The sequence below is a fragment of the Ceratotherium simum genome, chromosome 39, assembly GCF_057802395.1.
Source record: "Ceratotherium simum simum isolate JZ-2026a chromosome 39, ASM5780239v1, whole genome shotgun sequence".
In the NCBI taxonomy this organism is placed as follows: domain Eukaryota; kingdom Metazoa; phylum Chordata; class Mammalia; order Perissodactyla; family Rhinocerotidae; genus Ceratotherium; species Ceratotherium simum.
Genome location: NC_141938.1, coordinates 13,577,286 through 13,596,650, shown reverse-complemented (window position 1 = coordinate 13,596,650; position 19,365 = coordinate 13,577,286). Strand labels below are relative to the sequence as shown.

The 19,365-nt window shown below is 58.3% G+C and overlaps 1 protein-coding gene and 1 pseudogene across 1 annotated transcript; one reads left to right on the top strand and one right to left on the bottom strand.

Moving 5' to 3' along the window:
- Positions 1 to 2,417: 2,417 nt before the first annotated feature.
- Positions 2,418 to 6,822, top strand: NMRK2 (nicotinamide riboside kinase 2). The gene is made up of 7 exons (XM_004441307.3): positions 2,418 to 2,470; positions 4,259 to 4,349; positions 4,923 to 4,971; positions 5,055 to 5,211; positions 5,723 to 5,794; positions 6,161 to 6,267; positions 6,515 to 6,822. Exons 1-7 carry the CDS (start codon positions 2,445 to 2,447, stop codon positions 6,598 to 6,600), a joined length of 588 nt encoding a protein of 195 aa, XP_004441364.1. The 5' UTR covers positions 2,418 to 2,444; the 3' UTR covers positions 6,601 to 6,822.
- Positions 6,823 to 15,517: 8,695 nt separating this feature from the next.
- On the bottom strand, positions 15,518 to 19,252 carry LOC147912196 (ferritin light chain pseudogene; annotated as a pseudogene).
- Between the last annotated feature and the right edge of the window lie 113 nt (positions 19,253 to 19,365).

Sequence of the window (19,365 nt, the reverse complement as noted above, 5' to 3'; positions counted from 1 at the left end):
TGTGCCAGGTCAGTCCTGCCTGGGGACAGGCGGGGAGTCCATTAACCAGTGTCCACAAGATGAGTCGCTTTCTGACCACTGCTGGCTGGTCCCGAGCAGCTCTCCTGGCCACTGCAGGTCCTGCTGGTGGAGTGGGGGGAGGGAGGTCGCAGAGGTCATGGGGGGCCAGGCAGGGGAGGGCCTGGGGGGAGGGCGGTGGGCTTCTTTTAAATGCTAACGGGGCGCTGGGGAGAGTTGGAACTGAGAGAGACCAGCTCTGGGTTTTCACAAAGTTCCGTGTAGAACCCCAGACTCAGTGGCTGAAAACAACAGACATTTGTGCTCATGGTTCTGGAGGCCAGGAGGGCAAGATCAGTGTCACGGGGCTAAACGAAGGGGTCGGCGGGCCCCTCCTGCCGGAGGCTCTCGGGGGGAATCGGGCCCCCCCTCTCCCAGCCTCTGGGGCCGCTCGCAGCCCCTGGCTCGTGGCCGCATCCCTCGTCTCTGCCTCGGTGTCACACGGCCTCCTGCTCTGGTGTGAGTGTCAAATCTCCCTCTGCCTCTGGCTTATAAGGGCACTTGTGTCTGCATTTGGGGCCCCCCCAGATAATCCAGGACCGTCTCCCCAGTCAAGGGCCTGAATTGAATCCCACCCGCAAAGACTCTCCTGCCACAAAAGGGAAGGTGTTCACAGCTTCTGGGGGTGAGAACGGGGACGTCCCTGGGAACCATTCAGGCAGCCTTCCCAAAGGACGGAATTTGGGGGCCGGGGAGGAGGGAGGGCGAAGGCATTTGGATATCGGAGGCAGGAGCTCCATTTTCTAACTCCAACACCCTCCTTCTCACCCTTGGCCTCAGTTTCCCCGTGTTCCACCAAGCGGCTTGATTCAATGATCTCCTGCTCCTTCCTGTCTCATTCATTCCTTCCTCTACCATTTAGGGAGCCTCTGATTTCTGTGAGCCCTGCCCTGCTGGGCACTGGGGACACAGCAGAGAACAAGACACATGTGGCCCTCCCTGTGTGGAGGGAGGGGGCAGGGATCCAGAAAGGCTTCCTGGAGGAGGGGACATCCAAGCTGAGACATGATGCTTTAGTCAAAGTTAGCCAGAAGGAGAAGGCCTGGGTGAGAGGAGGGGGTTCCTAGAAGAGAGATCAGCATGTGCAAAGGCCCTGTGGCAGCAGCTCAGACTGCTGAGGGGCAGGTAAGTGATGGGTGGAGCAGGATATCCTCTGTCTCTCCCTCTCTCTCCCCCCTCTCCCTCCATAAAACCTCCTGGGAGTGGGATCCCAAGGCCAAAGAGAGCCTCCCCCCATGGTTGGGGCCAGCTGTCCCCCCTCGCCCCCCATTATAAAGGTGAGGACAGTAAGGCACAGAGAGGTAAGGATGGGGCCCAGGACCCCCCAGCCGGCGAGTGGCAGAACCAGGATTCAACCCAGGATTCTTTTTTTAAAAAATTATTTTATTGAAGTCACATTGGTTCATAACACTATAAATTTCAGGCATATGTCATTATATTTCAGCTTCTGTATAGATGGCATTGTGTTCATGGGATTCTGAACCAGCAATTCTTAAATCCATTTTTAAATGGGCCATTTGTCTTTTTGTTATTGACTTGTAAGAGCTCTTTATATATTCTGGACACTAAATCCTCACCAGATACGTGACTCGCAAATATTTTCTCCCATTCTCTGGTTTGTCTTTTCACTTCCCTGATAATGTCCTTTGATGCACAAAAGTTTTCATTTTCATCAAGCTCCCTCCCTGAATTTTTTTATTTTCAAAATATATTATTTTTCATAAAATATTATATTTATAATACAGTAGCAGTGTATGGTTGATTGTGGTGGTTGGCTGTTATTATTTTTAAAGGTTAATACATGTTTTAAATTTTTCTGTTTTAATTTATAATGTGGTGAATATTATCAGTGACTGTAACCCATTTAAACACTCTGGACCTTAAAGCCATCTTGGCAGCATCCCCCTTGGGGAGGGAAGTTCCAGGTACAGCCGGGGCCTCCGGGGCTGATCCTAGGGCTGGAGGGAGGGTGAGTTCCTTTTCCCCAAAGCCACCAGAGCCGGTCTTAATGTCAGGGTCAGGGCAGGGGACACACTGGGCGGGATATTTTTAGGGTGGTGGCTGGTATCTGTCACGTGGCCAGCCTGGCTGGGAGGGGGGAGGAGGAGAAAGGGAGAGAGAGCGGGAGGAGGGACGAGGTGGCCGGTGGCCGAGGTGACACCTCCCCACGCCCCCCTTCCCGCCAGCCCGTGACTAATTTAGGCAAAAGGCGGCACCACGTTATTTCCATCAGGTGGGTGGGAACAGGTGCGGCGCCCTCCCCATAGGCCGCGGGCCGCCTCCCCCGGGCCGGCCTCCGGGCTGCCCGGCCTATAAAGGTTTTCTCAATGAAGCCGGGTTGCGCTGCTGGGTTGGCCCAGTGGTTCCCGCCGCCCCTCCGCGCCGAGATGAAACACATCGTGGGCATCGGAGGGTGAGCGCCCGTGCGCGGGCGGAGGTCTCGGGGAGGGAGGCCGGGAATGAACGGAGGGCTGCCCAGCGCCTGGGGTCGCGGGGCCCGCTGCCCGAGGTCGGAGCGCAGAGAGGGGTCCCTGCCCTCAGGGGCTGGGCGCCGGGCCCAGTTTTAAATTTCCAAATGGACATCACTTTTCGCCCTTAAACTCAGTGTCAACCCCAAACCCGGTGGGGACAGAGGATTATGTAGAGGTCAGGCAGACCCTGAAGGCGCTGGGGCGTCCTTGGGGGTGGACATGGGGGGACACCCCATCGGGGGCAGGCACCAGGCAGGTGGGGCAGTGTGTAAGCTCCTGCCTTTGAAGCCACTTCTGCACGACCTCAGGCAGGGGCCTCGCCTCCCGGGGGGCCAAACTCTCCATTTTATTACCAACAACCAGCCTTTTAAGAGGATGCCTGGGCAGCATCTGGCATAAGCAGGGCTGGCTCCAGGGACAGGGGATGACCCACCCAGGCATCGCCCAGGGCCCTCCCCCACTTGGTCTAATGCTCTGCTGTCACCCTGTTGAAATTCCCAATACATATGTTGGATCAAGGGCCCCCACGTTTCATTTTGTGCCGGGCCCTGCACATTCTTTGCGGGCTCTGAGCACGAGCTGTGCCTTTTATAACAACCCAAATTAACGCCAGGCATGTTCTAACCTGCTCCCCCTTAATATACGGGGGTGCCCCTCCCCCATTGGCCCTTTTTAAGGGCGGCGGCTTCCCCCCCACCACTTCCACACCCAGCTTTATGTCCCTGACACCTAGAATAAGAACAATGAGGTCACGGGGATACTGCTTTCTGGAAAGACCTGACCGCTAGTGTTCTCTGCCCTTTGTCAGTTCCAAGGGTCAAACGTCCTTGTTCCCTTTGCCGTGGAGTGACCTGGCGCTGAATGGTCCCAGGGATTCGGGACTTTCGGCCCTAACACCAGAGAAGGCCCGGGGAAACCAGGACGAGTTGGTCACCCTAGTCTGCCAACTCCTTTTTCTTTTCTTTTTTTTTTTTGTCTCTTCTCGATTACCACGAGGCTGTACCTCCACCATAAGGTGGCTGCCTCTTCCAGGTTTTGTGTGAACCGCTGGGTTTCCTATTGCAAACATTTTCTTCTCTCCCAGTCTGCACCTGACTTAACATTTTGACTTTTTTTAAGCCCCACGGAGGCTAACTCATGCTGGGGCCTCAGTTTCCCCGTCTGTAAAAATCAGCTCATGGCCCCACCTCCCAGGTTGGCAGGAGGGCTGAACCAAGTTTATATTTTTTTAATTTTTTTAAAAATATGCCCCTAGGCCTGTTTATTTTTCATTTTTTTATTTTTATTTTCCCCCCCAAAGCCCCAGTAGATAGTTGTATGTCATAGCTGCACATCCCTCTAGTTGCTGTATGTGGGACGCGGCCTCAGCATGGCCGGAGAAGCGGTGTGTCGGTGCGCGCCCGGGATCCGAACCCGGGCCGCCAGCAGCGGAGCGCGCGCACTTAACCGCCAAGCCCCGGGGCTGGCCCATGAACCGAGTTTAAATGTGGAAACCACGCTTAGACGTGGCTGCCGTGGGCTGAGACTGTGGGTTGGCTTTTTTTGCTAGTTTTCACATTCTCTGCCCCTTTTCTCTGCTTAGAAAGCCTCCTCTGACCCTCGACAAATAGAAACATCCTCTTAGGGCCACAGTTTTGCGGTTCTGGGTTTTATTCCGGGGGGCCCCTTGGACCCGGATGGGCCCGGGGTGGAGGGGACCCGAGTGGCTTCACTCGATGCTCTCTTGGCAGCATGACCAACAGCGGCAAGACCACGCTGACCACCAGTCTGCTCAGGTCGCTGCCCAACTGCTGCGTGATCCACCAGGACGACTTTTTCAAGGTGGCCGCCCTCGCCCGGGGGGTGTGGGGGAGGCGGCCCCCCGAGAAGGGGATCGGGGCAAGCGGCCGCCCTCTACTGCCCAGCGCCCGCGTGGGCCAGACAGGGGCCTCCGCCCGCCCTCCTGAGCCCTCCCGGGTGGCCCTGCGCTGACCCACACTGGGACAGCATCTCTCGGATGCCCAGCACTTTCCCACTGGACACCCGTGGACTGATGGGGAAACTGTGGTTCCAAAGGGGACGTGCCCCCGGGCCTTCATCCCCCTGAATCTCTGCTTTCCCAACTGCAGAGTGGGCTCCGAGCCCCCCCTTGGTCTCTGCAGAGGGTGAGGGCTAACGAGTGATGGATGCAAAGTCCTCTCCCTCCTGCTCCCAAGAGTCGGGGAGGTGGGGGGTCCGAGTGCCAGCCGGGCGCCCCACTCCGCCCAGGACCTCGGAGCCTATAAGCATCGGCTGTGAGGGGCTGGGGCAGCTCCACGCGGGCCCCTCGCGGGGGCTCTCCGGGCGCCCAGGGGCCCACCGAGACTGTCACCCAGGGCGGGGACTGAGCCCGAAGCTTGGGCCCCTCTGTTTCAGCCGCAAGACCAAATAGCAGTTGGGGAGGACGGCTTCAAACAGTGGGACGGTAAGGACGGTCGGCGGCCCCGTGCCCCTGCCCCGCACTGTCCCCCGGTCCCCGGCCCCGCCTGACGCCCGCCCTCCCCCCAGTGCTGGAGTCGCTGGACATGAGGGCCATGCTGAGCACTGTCCAGGCCTGGGTGAGCAGCCCCCAGAAGTTCGCCCGCGCCCACGGGGTCAGCGTCCAGCCGGACGCCCCGGACACGCACATCCTCCTTCTGGAAGGCTTCCTGCTCTATAGCTACAAGTGAGCCTCTGTGGGGCCGGGCCCCGGACAGCCCCGGCCCCCCCACTTCGCCAGACAGGAGCCGAGGCCGGGGTGGGGGTGGGGGGCAGCAGGAGGCCCGGGGACGGGGGCAGAGCTGAGCTCAGCTGAAAGGTCTGGGGCAAACAGTCGTGCTTCTTGGGGAAACTGAGTCCTCATTCTAGAACCTCAGCCTCCTCGAGCAGAGCAGGAGGCTGGGCTGGACCCCCGGCCTTGCTGTGTGACCCTGGGCAAGATGCGGTACCTCTCTGGGCCCGTCTAAACTGGGGGAGAGGGAGGGTTCCATCCCTGGGGGCTGCTGTGGGGATGTTCCTGGGGCACAGGAGGAAACTGGCCGATGCTGGTCAGCTCCCTGACCCCTAAACTCACCGGCCCAGAGCCCCCCAGCCCCACCACCCGGGAAAGTGCCCGGAGGCCAAGCCCGTGGGTTGTGCACTGGGACCGCCGTTGACGGAAGTCCCGTGGTGCTAACCGTGTCCCCCACCCGGGCCAGGCCCCTGCTGGACTTGTACAGCCGGCGGTACTTCCTGACTGTCCCGTATGAAGAATGCAAGAGACGGAGGAGGTGAGCCTGGGGCCGGGCTGGACTCCCACACGGGCCCAGGAGACCGGACCACGCCCGCTGGGCCCCGGCCGCCCTGGAGGCTGACGGACAGCGGGCAGCAGCTGGCCGGCGCCCTGCTCCAGAAGCCCACGGCCCGGCGCCTGGATGGCATGGCCCGCCCTGCCCTGCCCTGGGCCTCTCCCCTGCCCACAGGGTGAAGATGCTGGAAGTCGGGGGACCCAGGCCCCAGCTTGGGGCCCCTGCCTCAGTGGGGTCCCCTTTCTCCGTGGTGTTGTCCCCCCCCAAGTTCACGTCCCCAAGCTCTGCATATGGCACCACCCTCGGGTGACGTGGGTGTCGCTCATTCTCCCCCATCTCCCTCCCCAGTACTCGAAGCTACGAGGTCCCCGATCCCCCTGGCCTCTTCGACGGCCACGTCTGGCCCATGTACCAGAAATACAAGCGGGAGATGGAGGCCAACGGCGTGGAAGTGGGTAAGCCCCTGAGTGAGAGGAGGCCTGGCCCTGGGGCCTTCCCGGCGGGACCACTCGGGAAACCTGGAAGTCCCTCCTCAAGTCTCACCGCCAGTCCCTCTTGCTTTTGGCCCCAGAGGCTGGTCTATGCCAGCAGCCTGACTCCGCAGGTCGACCCGGCAGTCCGCCCGGCCCCTGCGAGCTGGCCGCCTGCCCCCTGGCGGCAGCCCCGGCGACCTGGCCCCGACTGTGGCCTTTCTGATTCCAGTGTACCTGGACGGCATGAAGTCCCGCGAGGAGCTCTTCCAGCAAGTCCTGGAAGACATTCAGAACCTGCTTCTGAACCGCTCCTAGGCGTGGCTGGAGAGCAGGGGCCACACGCGACTCCGGCCACAGCGCGGCCAGGCTGGCAGCGTCCCAGCCGGACACCGCGTGACCGTTTCCCTTTGGGGACGTCTGTACAGGGGAGGGTAGAGGCCCCCCTCACAGCTCAGCATCTCGGGGCCCCGGGATCCCCCCCGAGATGCCTTTGTAACCTCACAGCCACTTAAGTATTAAACCTGGTCCTGTTTTTATAACCACTGGGGTCCAGCCTGCTGTGTTTGAGGCGCCGAGAGGGACCCTCCTGTCCCCTCGCCTTGGTTCGTTGGTGGCCTCTGGGGCTGGCACTGAGGGCTCTGGACAGCTACAGTGTCCACCTGTTGGACTTATACCGATGTGACCCAGGAGCTGCTTGGGGTCCTGGGGCCTCAGTTTCCCCAAAGGGGAAATTTCCTGCAAGTTTTCAACAGATGGCGCAACACGTGGCTGGGAAGTCAGCCGAGCCCAAGGTGCCCCTGACTCTCGGCTGAGCCCCCGGCGTCTCCCCTGTGATTGGAGCTGACACCCACTTCACGGGGTTATCAGGAAGCTGTCACGACCCAGGATGCTCATAAAGGACACACTTCCCGCCCCAGAACCACGTCCCCCCAAGCCTTCCCCGAAACCTCCGAGAGACAGTTTATCATTTCCGCCCATTGCCTGGACGGAGAGACTGAGGCTCAGAGATGGCCAGTGGCTTGGCAGAGCTGGGATTTGAACCCAGTCTCCTCAGATCCCATTCCTTTTGCCCAAGGGAGGCTGGAAGGTCTGGTGGAGACTAGAGCCCTGGAAGGGGGGTGATAGGGGGTGAGAGGGGGAGGACGGGGTGTCCCTTGACCTGAGGGTGACAGCCCACAGCTGGCAGGAAAAACCTGCAGTCCAGACAGGTTTGAACAAACCCAGTGAACATATGGAAATTACGGGGGAAAGAAGAGAAAAGAACCAATTACCATATAACTCTGCAGTTCCACTCCTAGGAATGTACCCAAAAGAATTGAAAACAGGTGTTCAAATAAAAACTTGTATATGAATGTTCATAGCAGCATGATTCACAGTAGCCAAAAGGTGGAAACACCCCAAGTGTCCATCAGTGGATGATGGGTAAACACAATGTGGTCCATCCACGCACTGGAATATTACGCAGCCATGAAAAAGAAGGAGATTCTGACACCTGCTCCAACATGGGTGGACCTTGAGGACATGATGCTCAGTGACATGAGCCAGACACAGAAGGACAGACACTGTGTGATCCCCTCACAGGAGGTCCCTAGAGGAGTCACATCCACAGAGACAGAAAGTAGACGGTGGGGCCAGGGGCTGGGGGAGGGGGAGTCAGTGTTTCATGGGGATGGGGCTCCATTATGGGGTGGACAAGTTTTCTAAAACTGATTGCACACCCTATGAAAATACAAAAAAATTTGAAGCAGACACATTAAATGGGTAAATTGTATGGTATGTTCACTCTATTTCAATAAAGCTGTTTAAAAAATCCTTTAGGATTTGATAAGAAAAAAAAACACCCAATGTGACTTTTATTTTATTCAGGGGCATTTTCAACATTTGTGACTTGAATCAAAAATGCATTAATGTTGCCGGCCCCGTGGCTTAGCGGTTAAGTGCGCGCGCTCCGCTGCTGGCGGCCCGGGGTTCGGATCCCGGGCACGTACCGAGGCACCACTTCTCTGGCCATGCTGAGGCCGTGTCCCACATGCAGCAACTAGAAGGATGTGCAGCTATGACATACAACTATCTACTGGGGCTTTGGGGAAAAATAAATAAATAAATAAAAATTATTTAAAAAATGCATTAATGCCCATCTACTCATTAACAGCACGTTACCGTCAGGCTAATAAATCGGGCACCTGTCTTAATGGGGCCCTAAACGGTGGTTCACTCAACAAACGTTTATGGGTGTGTGATATGTGGATCTGCAAACTACGGGCCGTGGGCCGAATCTGGCCCGCTGCGAGTTTTTGTACAGCCTGTCAGCTAAGAATGGTTTCACATTTTTATTTTTTTTTTTTTTTATTTTTTCCCCCCAAAGCCCCAGTAGATAGTTGTATGTCATAGCTGCACATCCTTCTAGTTGCTGTATGTGGGACTCGGCCTCAGGATGGACGGAGAAGTGGTGCCTCGATGCGCACCCGGGATCCGAACCCGGGCCACCAGCATCGCAGCGCGCGCACTTAACCACCAAGCCACAGGGCCGGCCCTGGTTTCACATTTTTAAACGGTCAGGGGAAAATATAGCAGGAAGAATTAAATTTCGTGACACATGCAAATTATGTGGAATTCAAATTTCAGTGCCTATAAATAAAGTTTTATTGGCACGCAGCCACCCCCATTTGCGTATGTGTCATCTGTGCCTGGGCTACAGAGGCAGAGCTGAGAAGCTTCGACAGGGCTTCTCCAGTCTGCAAAGAGGAAAATACTTACTTTCTGCCCCTTTGCAGAAAATGTTTGCTGATCGGTGTGGTGGATGCCAGGGCTGGAGTGGAGGGCCACGGGGGACGGCTGCGACTGAGGTCGTGGGGTCCTGCGCCGAGAGAGACATGGGGCAGGACCAGGAGGAAGTGCCTGGGGGGCCTGCCAAGGCTTGCCCTTTACCACAGGCACGGAGCCCGGATAAGCTGATCTGCCCGTAACGGCGCCCAAAATAGTCCAGGATGGGACGGGGACTTGACAGAGGTGGCTCTGGGGCAGCCTGGGCTCTGCCCAGCCACCCAGCCTCCTGAGTCATTACGAGAACAGTAGCAAGAGGGTGACCAACGCAAAATAATGGAAGAAAATGTGTCATCGAGGATGTAGAGAAATTGGCATCCTTGTGCACGGCTGGTGGGAATGATGGCGCAGCCGCTGCGGAAAACAGGATGGCGGTTCCTCAAAAAGTTACACACAGAGTTACCATACGATCCAGCCATCCCACTTCTGGGTATATAGCCAAAGAACTGAAATCAGTGTCCCAAATAGATATTTGCACACCCATGTTCACAATAGCTAAAACGTGGAAACACCCAAGTGTCCATCAATGGATGATGGATACACACATGTGGTCCATCCACACATTGGAATATGACTCAGCCATGAAAAGGAAGGAGATTCTGACACCTGCTCCAACGTGGATGGACCCCGAGGACATGACGCTCAGTGACATGAGCCAGACACAGAAGGACAGACACTGTGTGATCCCCTCACAGGAGGCCCCTAGAGGAGTCACATCCACAGAGACAGAAAGTAGATGGTGGGGCCAGGGGCTGGGGGAGGGGAGGGGGAGTCAGTGTTTCCTGGGGACAGAGTCTCAGCTTGGGGAGATGGAAAGTTCTGGAGACGGATGATGGCATTGGTTGCACCACAATGTGAATGTGCTTAATGAACTAAACTATATACTTAAAAAATGGTAAAGATGGTAACTTCTACGTTATTGATATTTTACCACAATTGAAAAAGAAAAGATGGGAGCAGGAACAATAGGGTGACCAACTCACCCCGTTTGCCCCAACCGTCCCTCTTTCAGCACTGCAAGTCCCCTGTCCTGGGAAACCCAGGCAAGCTGGGACAGTGGGTCAGCCTACTCGGGGTCAACGGCCTCGAGAGGTCAGACTGTTCTGCGACTCACTTCTCTGGGGCTCAGAGAGGGAGACAGACTTGCCCAAGGTCACTCAGCAGAGCTGAGATTTGAACTCACGTCTGTCACCTGCCTACGCAGTGGCCTTGTCCAGCCCGGGAAGCACAGCCAGGCCGCTCCCTGTCGCCCTGTCAGGCCTTTGTCTTCCCACCTACATCCTGGGAGGAGTTCTCTCATTGCCCCCAAGAACCACCGAGGGGCCCAGAGATTCCGGCCAGGCGGCTCTGGGCACGGCGACGCCATGGGCTAGGCTAAACTGCGCCTTTCCCGAAGCCCTGCCGTCAGGGACAGAGCCCCGAGACAAACCACTGCGCCCCCTCTCATTTCCACCAAGCACCCCCCTGCCGGGCGGCCTCCCCGGGCCCCGGGACTGGACGCCCTGATATTGGGCAGCCCAGAGCGTGACGGGCTGCAGAACCCTGTCACCTTGGGCTCCCCCAGCCCTGCGAGGAGCTCCCCCAGCTCCCGGGGGCCCCCACCGCCACTGGTTTCCCACAGGTCCCTTCTGAAGCCATTCATTCTCCTCCTGCCTTCACAGGGGGCCGGGGCCGCAGACACCCCACAATTACCCATGCATTGATTAGTTTTCTTCACCAGTCTCGCTTATTTTATTGATTTGAACTACATTCGTTTGAAGAGGAAACTCGATGGCATCGGTGTCAATGGGAAAATGCAAGTTTCCTGAGATGCATGAGAACAGAGCACGTAACTACTCTAAGTTAGAACAACTGCCCACAAATCACCTAAAATCATCCCAGGACACCCAGTGCCGAGCAGCCCACCTTCCCGAAACGTTCAAGGCTAAGAACTCTCAACTAGCTGCGATTCTGCCCCCCAGGGGACACTGGGCGATATCTGGGGACATCTGTGGTTGTCACGCTAGGGGAGCTCCTGGCATCGAGTGGGTGGGGCCCGGGATGCTGCTCGACCCCCCACAGAGCCCAGGACGGCCCCCCACAGAGAATGACCGGCCCCCTTGTCAGCAGTGCCAAGAAGGAGAGACCTTGGCCCAAGGGCAGAGAACGGGCCCAAACCCTGCCGTGTCCCCACAAGAAGCCCTTGGGAAGGGGCTAAGAGCCCAGGACAGGTCCAGACCCCGACACACGTCTACGTGCCCCATGTCCAGTGGCTGACGCCCTCCTGAGCCAAGTCACCCCCGCCCCGAGGAACTTGGCTGGGCCTGCCTGCAGCCCCCCTTCCCTGATCCCTGCAGGGCCCGGGTGCCAGGGACCCCGTGGAAGGATGCCTCAGTATTGTGGGGGCCGAGAGGGGCAGGCGGGACCCCACTGGGCCCCTCACCAGAACCTGGCTGCTCCTCCCTGCTGAGCCCCCTCCCTGCTGGGGAGACCCTACCCCACTCCAGCCCACCGCAGACAGACAGACAGACAGGCAACGTTCCGTGCAAAGTGCCCCACGGGAGCCCCCGCTCAGCCCACCAGACTCTGCCCTTGTGCTCGGCCCCAAGTGTCCTGACAGCCACGGGAGGACAGAGGCAGAGGCCCCAGAGGTGGGGGGCGAGGCTGCATGCCCGTCCCCCCGCCCCCCTCTTCTCACTCTATTTCAGGACCCCCCCCACCCCAAGCATTTGCCACTCTCGTCAAGTAGCACTCAGCCGGCCCTCTCCATCAGCACTTTCTCTGCTGGCGCCCCCACCCCCACCCGTGTCCCAGCAAGGCCAGAGCAGTCACCTCTGAAGGCCACCCCCACCTCGGGCGCCCCATCCCTCCAGCCGCCAGGCCCCTGCGGGGGCGTCCTTGGGGCCGACTGCGGGAGGAGCAGGCTGGTGGGGACAGACAGACCACCACATGCCCTCTGCCGCCGTCCAGGAGCCCCCACATCCACGCAGCGCATTCTGGGGGGCGCCCGGGAAGTGGCCTCGTGGCCTCCCACTTCTCTTTGAGCTTCTCCGGCATCAACAAGGTCAGGGAAGGGAGGGGCGGCGGGGCCGGGCAGCTCCCCGAGCACAGGCGTCTTGGGGTTCAATCGACGCAAACGCGGCTCATTTCCCGTTGGGCCTGTAAGTCCTGCCATAGAGGGACCTTCCAACTATGGAACCCCAGGGGCGGGGGGACACCAGCGCTGTGGCCACATCACCATCGCGAGACACACCTGCATTCTGGGGTCTCTGGGCCCGGCCGGGGGCCCCGGCTCCGTCCCCTCTGGGACGGGGGGAATCGACAAGGAGAGGCCCAGCCCCCTCCTCCTCCTCCTCCTCCATTTCCTCCTCCTCCTCCTCACGGCCCCCTTCCCCGCCGGGACGCCCCAGCCGCCGGGGACAGTTAAGCGCCCGAGGCCGTGTTTCGTGTCCTTTGCGTGGAAATATGTCACTTCACCACTGTTCTGTGTCTCACTTTGCGGCCGCCGAGCGGGGCCGGGCGGAGGGCTGGGGAGATGGTTTTGGTACTTACTTTTTTTTCTTTCACAACAGGGGGGCTAAAGGTCTCGGGGCTGAAGGAGCCGCTGGGGGCAGGCGGGCCCGGCTTTATAGGAGCCGCGACCCCGTGCCGGGCGGGCGCAGCCTCTTGCCCGAGTATGGTCAGGACCGCGGCGCCGGGGGCTGGGCCGGCCCCCTTTCTCCGGCACCTGCTCCGTGCCCTCTGACCTACAAGGCCTGGGCCTTGGGCCATGCCCTCTGACTTACAAGCCCCAGCACAGCGTGGGGATACCCGAGCCCCCCAAATCTGACAACACTCATGCTCAGGGGGCGCCCGGTGTGTGCTGGACCCCGACTCGTCCTTTCCTTCACCCTCGCCGCCACCCTGGGAGGCAGACGGACGCTTGTCCAGAGGCAGGGCCATCCTGGCACAGGAGAGGTGGCCGCACTGGCCAATGGCAGGAGCCCAGTTGGGTGGCCTTCCAACCTGCGACCAGCTGACTCATCTTGCAGATGGTGTGTAACTAAATCCAAGCTGTGGGGGAAGGACTAAAATTAGGGCTCGGCCACGTGTGCTGGTAAAACCAGGAGGGCCCTCGATGGCCTCCCCGCTGCGCCCCCCAAGGACGAGGTCGGCTAGCCCAGCGCCCTCCTTAGCAAGGGGACCAGGCGTGGCGCCTGCTCACCTGCAGCCAGCCCGAGGGACCATCCCAACAAGCCGGTGACATCCTCCCATGGGAACCAGGACACCTTGCTCTCCGGTCCCTAAAACACCTGCCTCCCACAGCCCCTGCTGTTCACTCTGTCCCCCAGTGCACCCCCCGAGGGGGCCCGCGGGGCCTGCGGCGTCCTCCCCCAGGCTGGGAGTCGCTGTGACTAATAAACCGCTGTCCACTCAACGAACAGCATCCGAGGGCGTGCATTCAGCCACCCCCATTACCCACGGCGGGACTCCCGCCCTCTCTAATGCGGCGACCAGGACGGGATAAAACACCAGCCGCTGACCCAACGGCCCACAAGTCGGCAGCCCAGCCGTGACAGCACTGCTGCCCCCGCACGGCCTGGCTCCCGGTTCCAGGCCAGGCCGCGCCCACCGGGAGCTCCACCCACCCGCGACACTGGCCTGGCTCAAGTCCGCCAGGGCTTTCTGCTTGCCCAGCCAAATACCAGACACCCCCGCCTCCTCTGCCTCCTAACCCTCCTCTCCGCTGGCTACTGGCATGGCCAAGAGGCTGTCTGCCCACGTGGAGAACTTTCCAGCAGGGCTGCCTCATCCTGAAGGCGGGCGCCTGATGGCCAGATTCCGCGGGGTAGCGAGACAGGGGCTCTGTCCGGGGCTGGGCAGTGGACGTTGTCCAGCTGGGAAATCGCACCACGGACACGTCCCGTCCTGAGGGAGCCGAGGGCTGGAAAGAGCCAGGTGCCACAATTCGAGAGACGGCCACGGGGGCCAGGCGTGAAATGCTCACGGGTTCCAGGCACTGCGCCCAGCCGTGGGCAGCCGGGATTGCTTTGTTTCCACCTCGGAGCCCTGCATGTGTCGTGCTGTGGCTGCCGGGACGGATGACCACAAACTTGGTGGCTTGAAACGAGAGAAATGTATCCTCGCCAGTTCCGGGGTCCGGAAGTGGAAATCCAGGTGTCGCAGGGCCATGTTCCCTCTGCAGCTCTAGGGGAGGGTCCCTCCTGTCTCCTCCAGCCTCTGGGGGCCAGCAATCACGGGGGTTCCACGGCTTGTAGGAGCATCACTCCATGTCTGCCTCTGTCGTCACGTGATCGTCTTCTCCCCGTGTCTGCGTCTTCACGTGGCCTTCTAAGGACCTCGTCCGCGGATTAGGGCCCACCCTGGTCCAGTGTGACCTCGTCTTAACTAATGACATTTGCAATGACCCTGTTTCCAGATAAGGTCACAGTCCCAGGTTCTGGGGGTTGCGACGTCAACATCTTTCGTGGGGACACACTTCAACCCACAATAGCCACCTCGTTTGTGACCCCAATTTATCTTTCTGACAACTGAGCCCAGTGTCACACTGCTATTGACTTGGAATCTAAAGGATAAGTTTCTATTTCTCTCCGCTCACCACCCGTCTGACACCGAGCGTCTGGGGTGTTCCCCCATTCAGCGATCCTGAACGCTATCCACCCGGAGTTAGTTAACAGACCCCACAGTTCAGGGCTCAGCCCCACAGGACAGCCCCCCTTCAGACGCTGGTCCCAAGTGTGGGCCTCCTGTGTTTCTGACCGACTGGCTATAAATCAGGGTTCCCATCAGCCCCTTCTTGGGTTCGCTCATTTGCTAGAACAGCTTATAGAACTCAGGAAAGCTCTTACTATCACCTGTTTGTTATAAAGACTATAACTCAGGAACAGCTGGATGGAGGAGAGGCACAGAGCAAGGTGTGGGGAAGGGGTGTGCCACCCTCCTGGCATCTCCTGTGTTCACCCACCGGAAGCTCTCCAAGCCCCTTCCTTCAGGGTTTCCATGGAGGATCCATCACACAGGCAGGGTTAACTGAATCATTGGCCATTGGTGATTAACTCAATCCCCAGCCCCTCTCCCCTCCCCGGAGGTTGGGGGTGAGGCTGAGAGCTCCATCCTCCTGACCCCATGGCTGGTCCTCTGGCCACCAGCCCCGTCCCCAAGAGTCACCTCATTGGCATAAAGTGTGATATGGTTGAAAGGGGCTTGTTATGAATAAAAAAGACACTGTGTTTCCTAATAGCTGCTTTTTGTGTGTGTGGTGAAATAAACAAAATGTAAAATTTACCATCTTAACCATTTTCAAGGGCACAGCTCAGCGACAGGAAGCACACTCACATTGTCGTGCAACCATCCCCACCATCTGTCTCCAGAACTTTCCATCTCCCCAAACTGAGACTCTGTCCCCATGAAACACTGGCCCCATCCCCTCCCCCAGCCCCTGGCCCCACCATCCACTTTCTGTCTCTGTGGATGTGACTCCTCTAGGGGCCTCCTGTGAGGGGATCACACAGTGTCTGTCCTTCTGTGTCTGGCTCATGTCACTGAGCGTCATGTCCTCAAGGTCCATCCACGTTGGAGCAGGTGTCAGAATCTCCTTCCTTTTCAAGGCAGAGTAATATTCCAGTGTGTGGATGGACACATTGTGTTTATCCATCATCTGTTGATGGATGAACATACAGTATTTGTCTTTTATTTTTTTGCTTTTTTTTTTTTTTTGCTGCAAAAAGCTTTCTTGTTTCCATTTGGTCCACAGCTTGGGAGAGGGATCCAGGGTGCTTAAAAAGTGACCTAGCGGCTGCAGGGAGAAGCTCTGACACCAGGGGGCTGCCAGAGGGGCCCCTCAAAGGCTGCTGGACTGCGGAGGCTCCTAGTCATGCTTGAGGGTGAGCCTTTCTAAGAGATACTCGCCCAGCCCAGCCTGGGGGCCAGCGAGCCTGTGAATGTTGGTCAGGTGGTCGCCCATCTTCTTGATGAGTTTCACTTCCTCCTCTAGGAAGCGGTTCTCCAGGAGGTCACAGAGATGGGGGTCTGAGTGGGCAGAACCCAGAGCATGCAGATCCGAGAGGGCCTTGTTCCGATGCTTCTCCAGGGCCGTGGCAGCTTCCACAGCCTCCAGGGTGTTGCCCCACTCATCCTGGGATGGCCTCTGCAAGTCCTGGAAGAGGGCGCGGCCCTCTTTTGCACCTTCAAGAGACGCTCGGCGCCCTCACGCTTCTCCTCCGCCAACTCGCGGAAGAAGTGGCACACGCCCTCCAGAGCCACATCGTCGCGGTCGAAATAGAAGCCCAGAGAGAGGCAGGTGTACGGGGCCTGCAGATACATGTTGACCAGGCGGTTGACCGCAGCCTGCACTTCGGTAGAATAATTCTGATGAATCTGGGAGCTCATGCTTGACGGCAGTAAGGAGCTGAGCTCAAAAAATCGGTGTTGGTTGGTCCCGCCGGAGGTAGAGGATGGCTGAGCTGGTCCGAAGGCTACAACTGGAAGAGAGGTTGGAGGGTGGTCGGAGGCTGGAAGAAGGGGGCGTCCCTGGGTCTGTTCCGTCCAAACACTGTTGAAGCAAGAGACAGAGCCGGGGGACGCCAAGCGCGCTGCCTTTTTTGGGTTTTATAATTTTATTTGACAACCAGCCGTTAGTCTTCCTCCACACTGCCTGTAGATTTCTGCAAGTGGTGACGGGCACACAGGTAGCCAATGTGGATCGCTTGTCTGGTGAATCTCCAGCCTCGCTACGTTTTCTGGACGTACGGACGGTCCTCACTTCTTCGGCCGGGCAGCTTTGCTGAGCCTGAAGTCGATGCACACGTCTGGAGCTCCCACCTCCTTCATGGCAGATTTCTGAACCTCTCTCAGAGCCCACAGGGCAGGCTTCTTGAAGCCCACTCCGTGGATGCGCTTGTGAACGTTGATTGTGTATTCTCTGGTCACTATCTCGCTGATGGCAGGCGGCCCTTTTGTTCTATACCCTTCGTTCCAGAGCCATTCTTCTGGGCCCAGGTTGGAATGACAGTAGTTGTCTTTTTGTGACATTTCACTGAGAGTCATGTCCTCAAGGTCCATCCATATAGTAGCAGGTGTCAGAATTTCCTTCCTTTTCAAGGCTGAGTAATATTCCATTGGGTGGATGGACCACATTGTGTGTATCCATCATCCGTCCATGGACACTGGGATTGTTCCCACCTTTTGGCTACTGTAACTGGCGTGGTTTCAAGCACTTTAGAATCTTAATCCATTCCATCCTCAAAACCAACCCATGAGGATGACTCTATTATTCCCACTTTACAGATGGGGACACTGAGGCACTGAGAGGTAAGATAACGTGCCCAGAGTCACAGAGCCGGGGTTCTGGAGCCGGGCAGTGCGGCTCCAGAGTCCCCATCATGATCACTGTGCGCCCCTCCCCACCGTCTTTCTCTGCAGCTGGTGTCTGAGGATGTACGTACGTTTGCAGACCCTGACCCACCCCGGGACACCAGCCTCGGTGGTCCCGTCCAGCTCAGAGACTCCAGCTCTAGCTCTAACAGTAACTCAGCACTGTACCACCGTAAACCCCTCTACAAGCTCCCACCTAATCCTCACAGCACCTCCGATGGGCAGGGAGGAATCACCACCATTTTGCAGTTGGGAACATCGGGGTCAGGAGAGGGTTGCCTGCCCGAGGCCATTCTGCGGTTTAGGGGCAGGGCCAGCAGCGGACCCCCGGCCGCCCTCGCTTGGCATCCTGTGCACGAGCTTTGCTTCATAAACGAACGGAAGCTTTAAACCCCTTCCTTCCAATGAGCCTCACACACCTGCACTGCAGGCAAATACTAAACCAGCCCACAGGCAGGTCTGGCCCAACTCCCGCTACTGGGGGAATGGAATTCATGGCCCCCCCAGTTCCTGCCTCCAGCCCACCTTCAGAAGCAGGGCAGAAGACATTCCCATTTTGAAGAAGGAAAAACCAGAGGGCAGGGAGCCCCCACTCTGCAGACTTGCTGAATGATCCACTCTGCATCAGTCAGCTACTGCTGTGTAACAAAGCATCACAAACTTAGCAGCTCAAAACCACACACACCTTGTCTCAGTGTCTATGGGTTGGGAGTCTGGGCACGGCTTACCTGGGGCCTCTGCATAGGGTCTCTCAGGAGGCTGCAATCCAAGCCAGGGTTGGGTTTTATCTGAAGGCTCGACTGGGGAAGGATCAGCTTCTAAGACCACCTACGTGGCTGGTGGGCTTCATTCCTTGCTGGCTGTTCCTTGCCATGCAGACCTCTCCAATGTGGCGGCTTGCTTCAGAGCCAGCAAGGGAGAGAGTGTGCCAGCAGGACGGAAGTCACACTTACACGGCCTGATCACGGAAGTGACCTCCACCACCTCTAGTGTTCTGTTGGTTAGAACGGCCGCCAGGCCGGCCCACTCTCAAGAGCATGAAGAGCCAGAGCCGGGACCCTTGGGGGCTGTTTCGGGGTCTGCCTGCCACAGGCAGGATAAGCAACAGCGTATCAGCCCCGTGGGCTCTGCAAGGGGACAGTGCTGTTTGCTAAGTGCTCGCGTGGGCAGGACACCCTGGTCAGCTGCTTTGCGGCCCCCGCGTGGTTCCGTGTCCTTAAACGACAAACTGAGGAAACCGAGGCTGCACAGAGCTGAGCCGCCCAAGAGAAGCCAGGTCAGGAGGGGTGGGGCAGAGATCGTCCCCAAAGCAAGGACGCCTGCCTGGTACCCCCCGCACAGACGCGGGGGAATCGGCCCCGCAGGGTGGAGGTGCTCTGGATAATGACGGGGTCGGTGAGTCCAGAGTGAATTTCGGTTTCCACCCAGTCTTAACCAGAAAGGCTGGATGGGTGAGGCCCCGTCTCCACCCCCATCTGATGCAGTGCCCAGACTAGACGAACTTTGGCTGGATGGATGCTGTTTCCTGGCCCCCTGGGGACCCCCAGGGAGCCTTCGGCTACCCCCCTGGAGTCTGGAGACCCTCGGGCACTGCACGAAGTTCCTCCTTTTCCACGGGAGGCAGACGGCACCACAGACTGGGGTCTATGCAAGTCACGCAAATTACACGCATTGGGGCGCCCCGACCCGCCACGGGCCGGCTGTGCTTCCCAAAGTGACGTCTGGGAATTTGCTGCTCAGAGTCATGTCTTTAAGCCCTAAGGGACCTAAACACCAGACACCATGGACGGGCTGGCCCGGGCCACAAAAGGACAGTCACAGACCCAGCACGGAAACCTGAGAAGGTCTGACCGGCCAATGAGCTGAAATTCATTGAAATTTTAAAAGTGGAAATTACTGACCAGA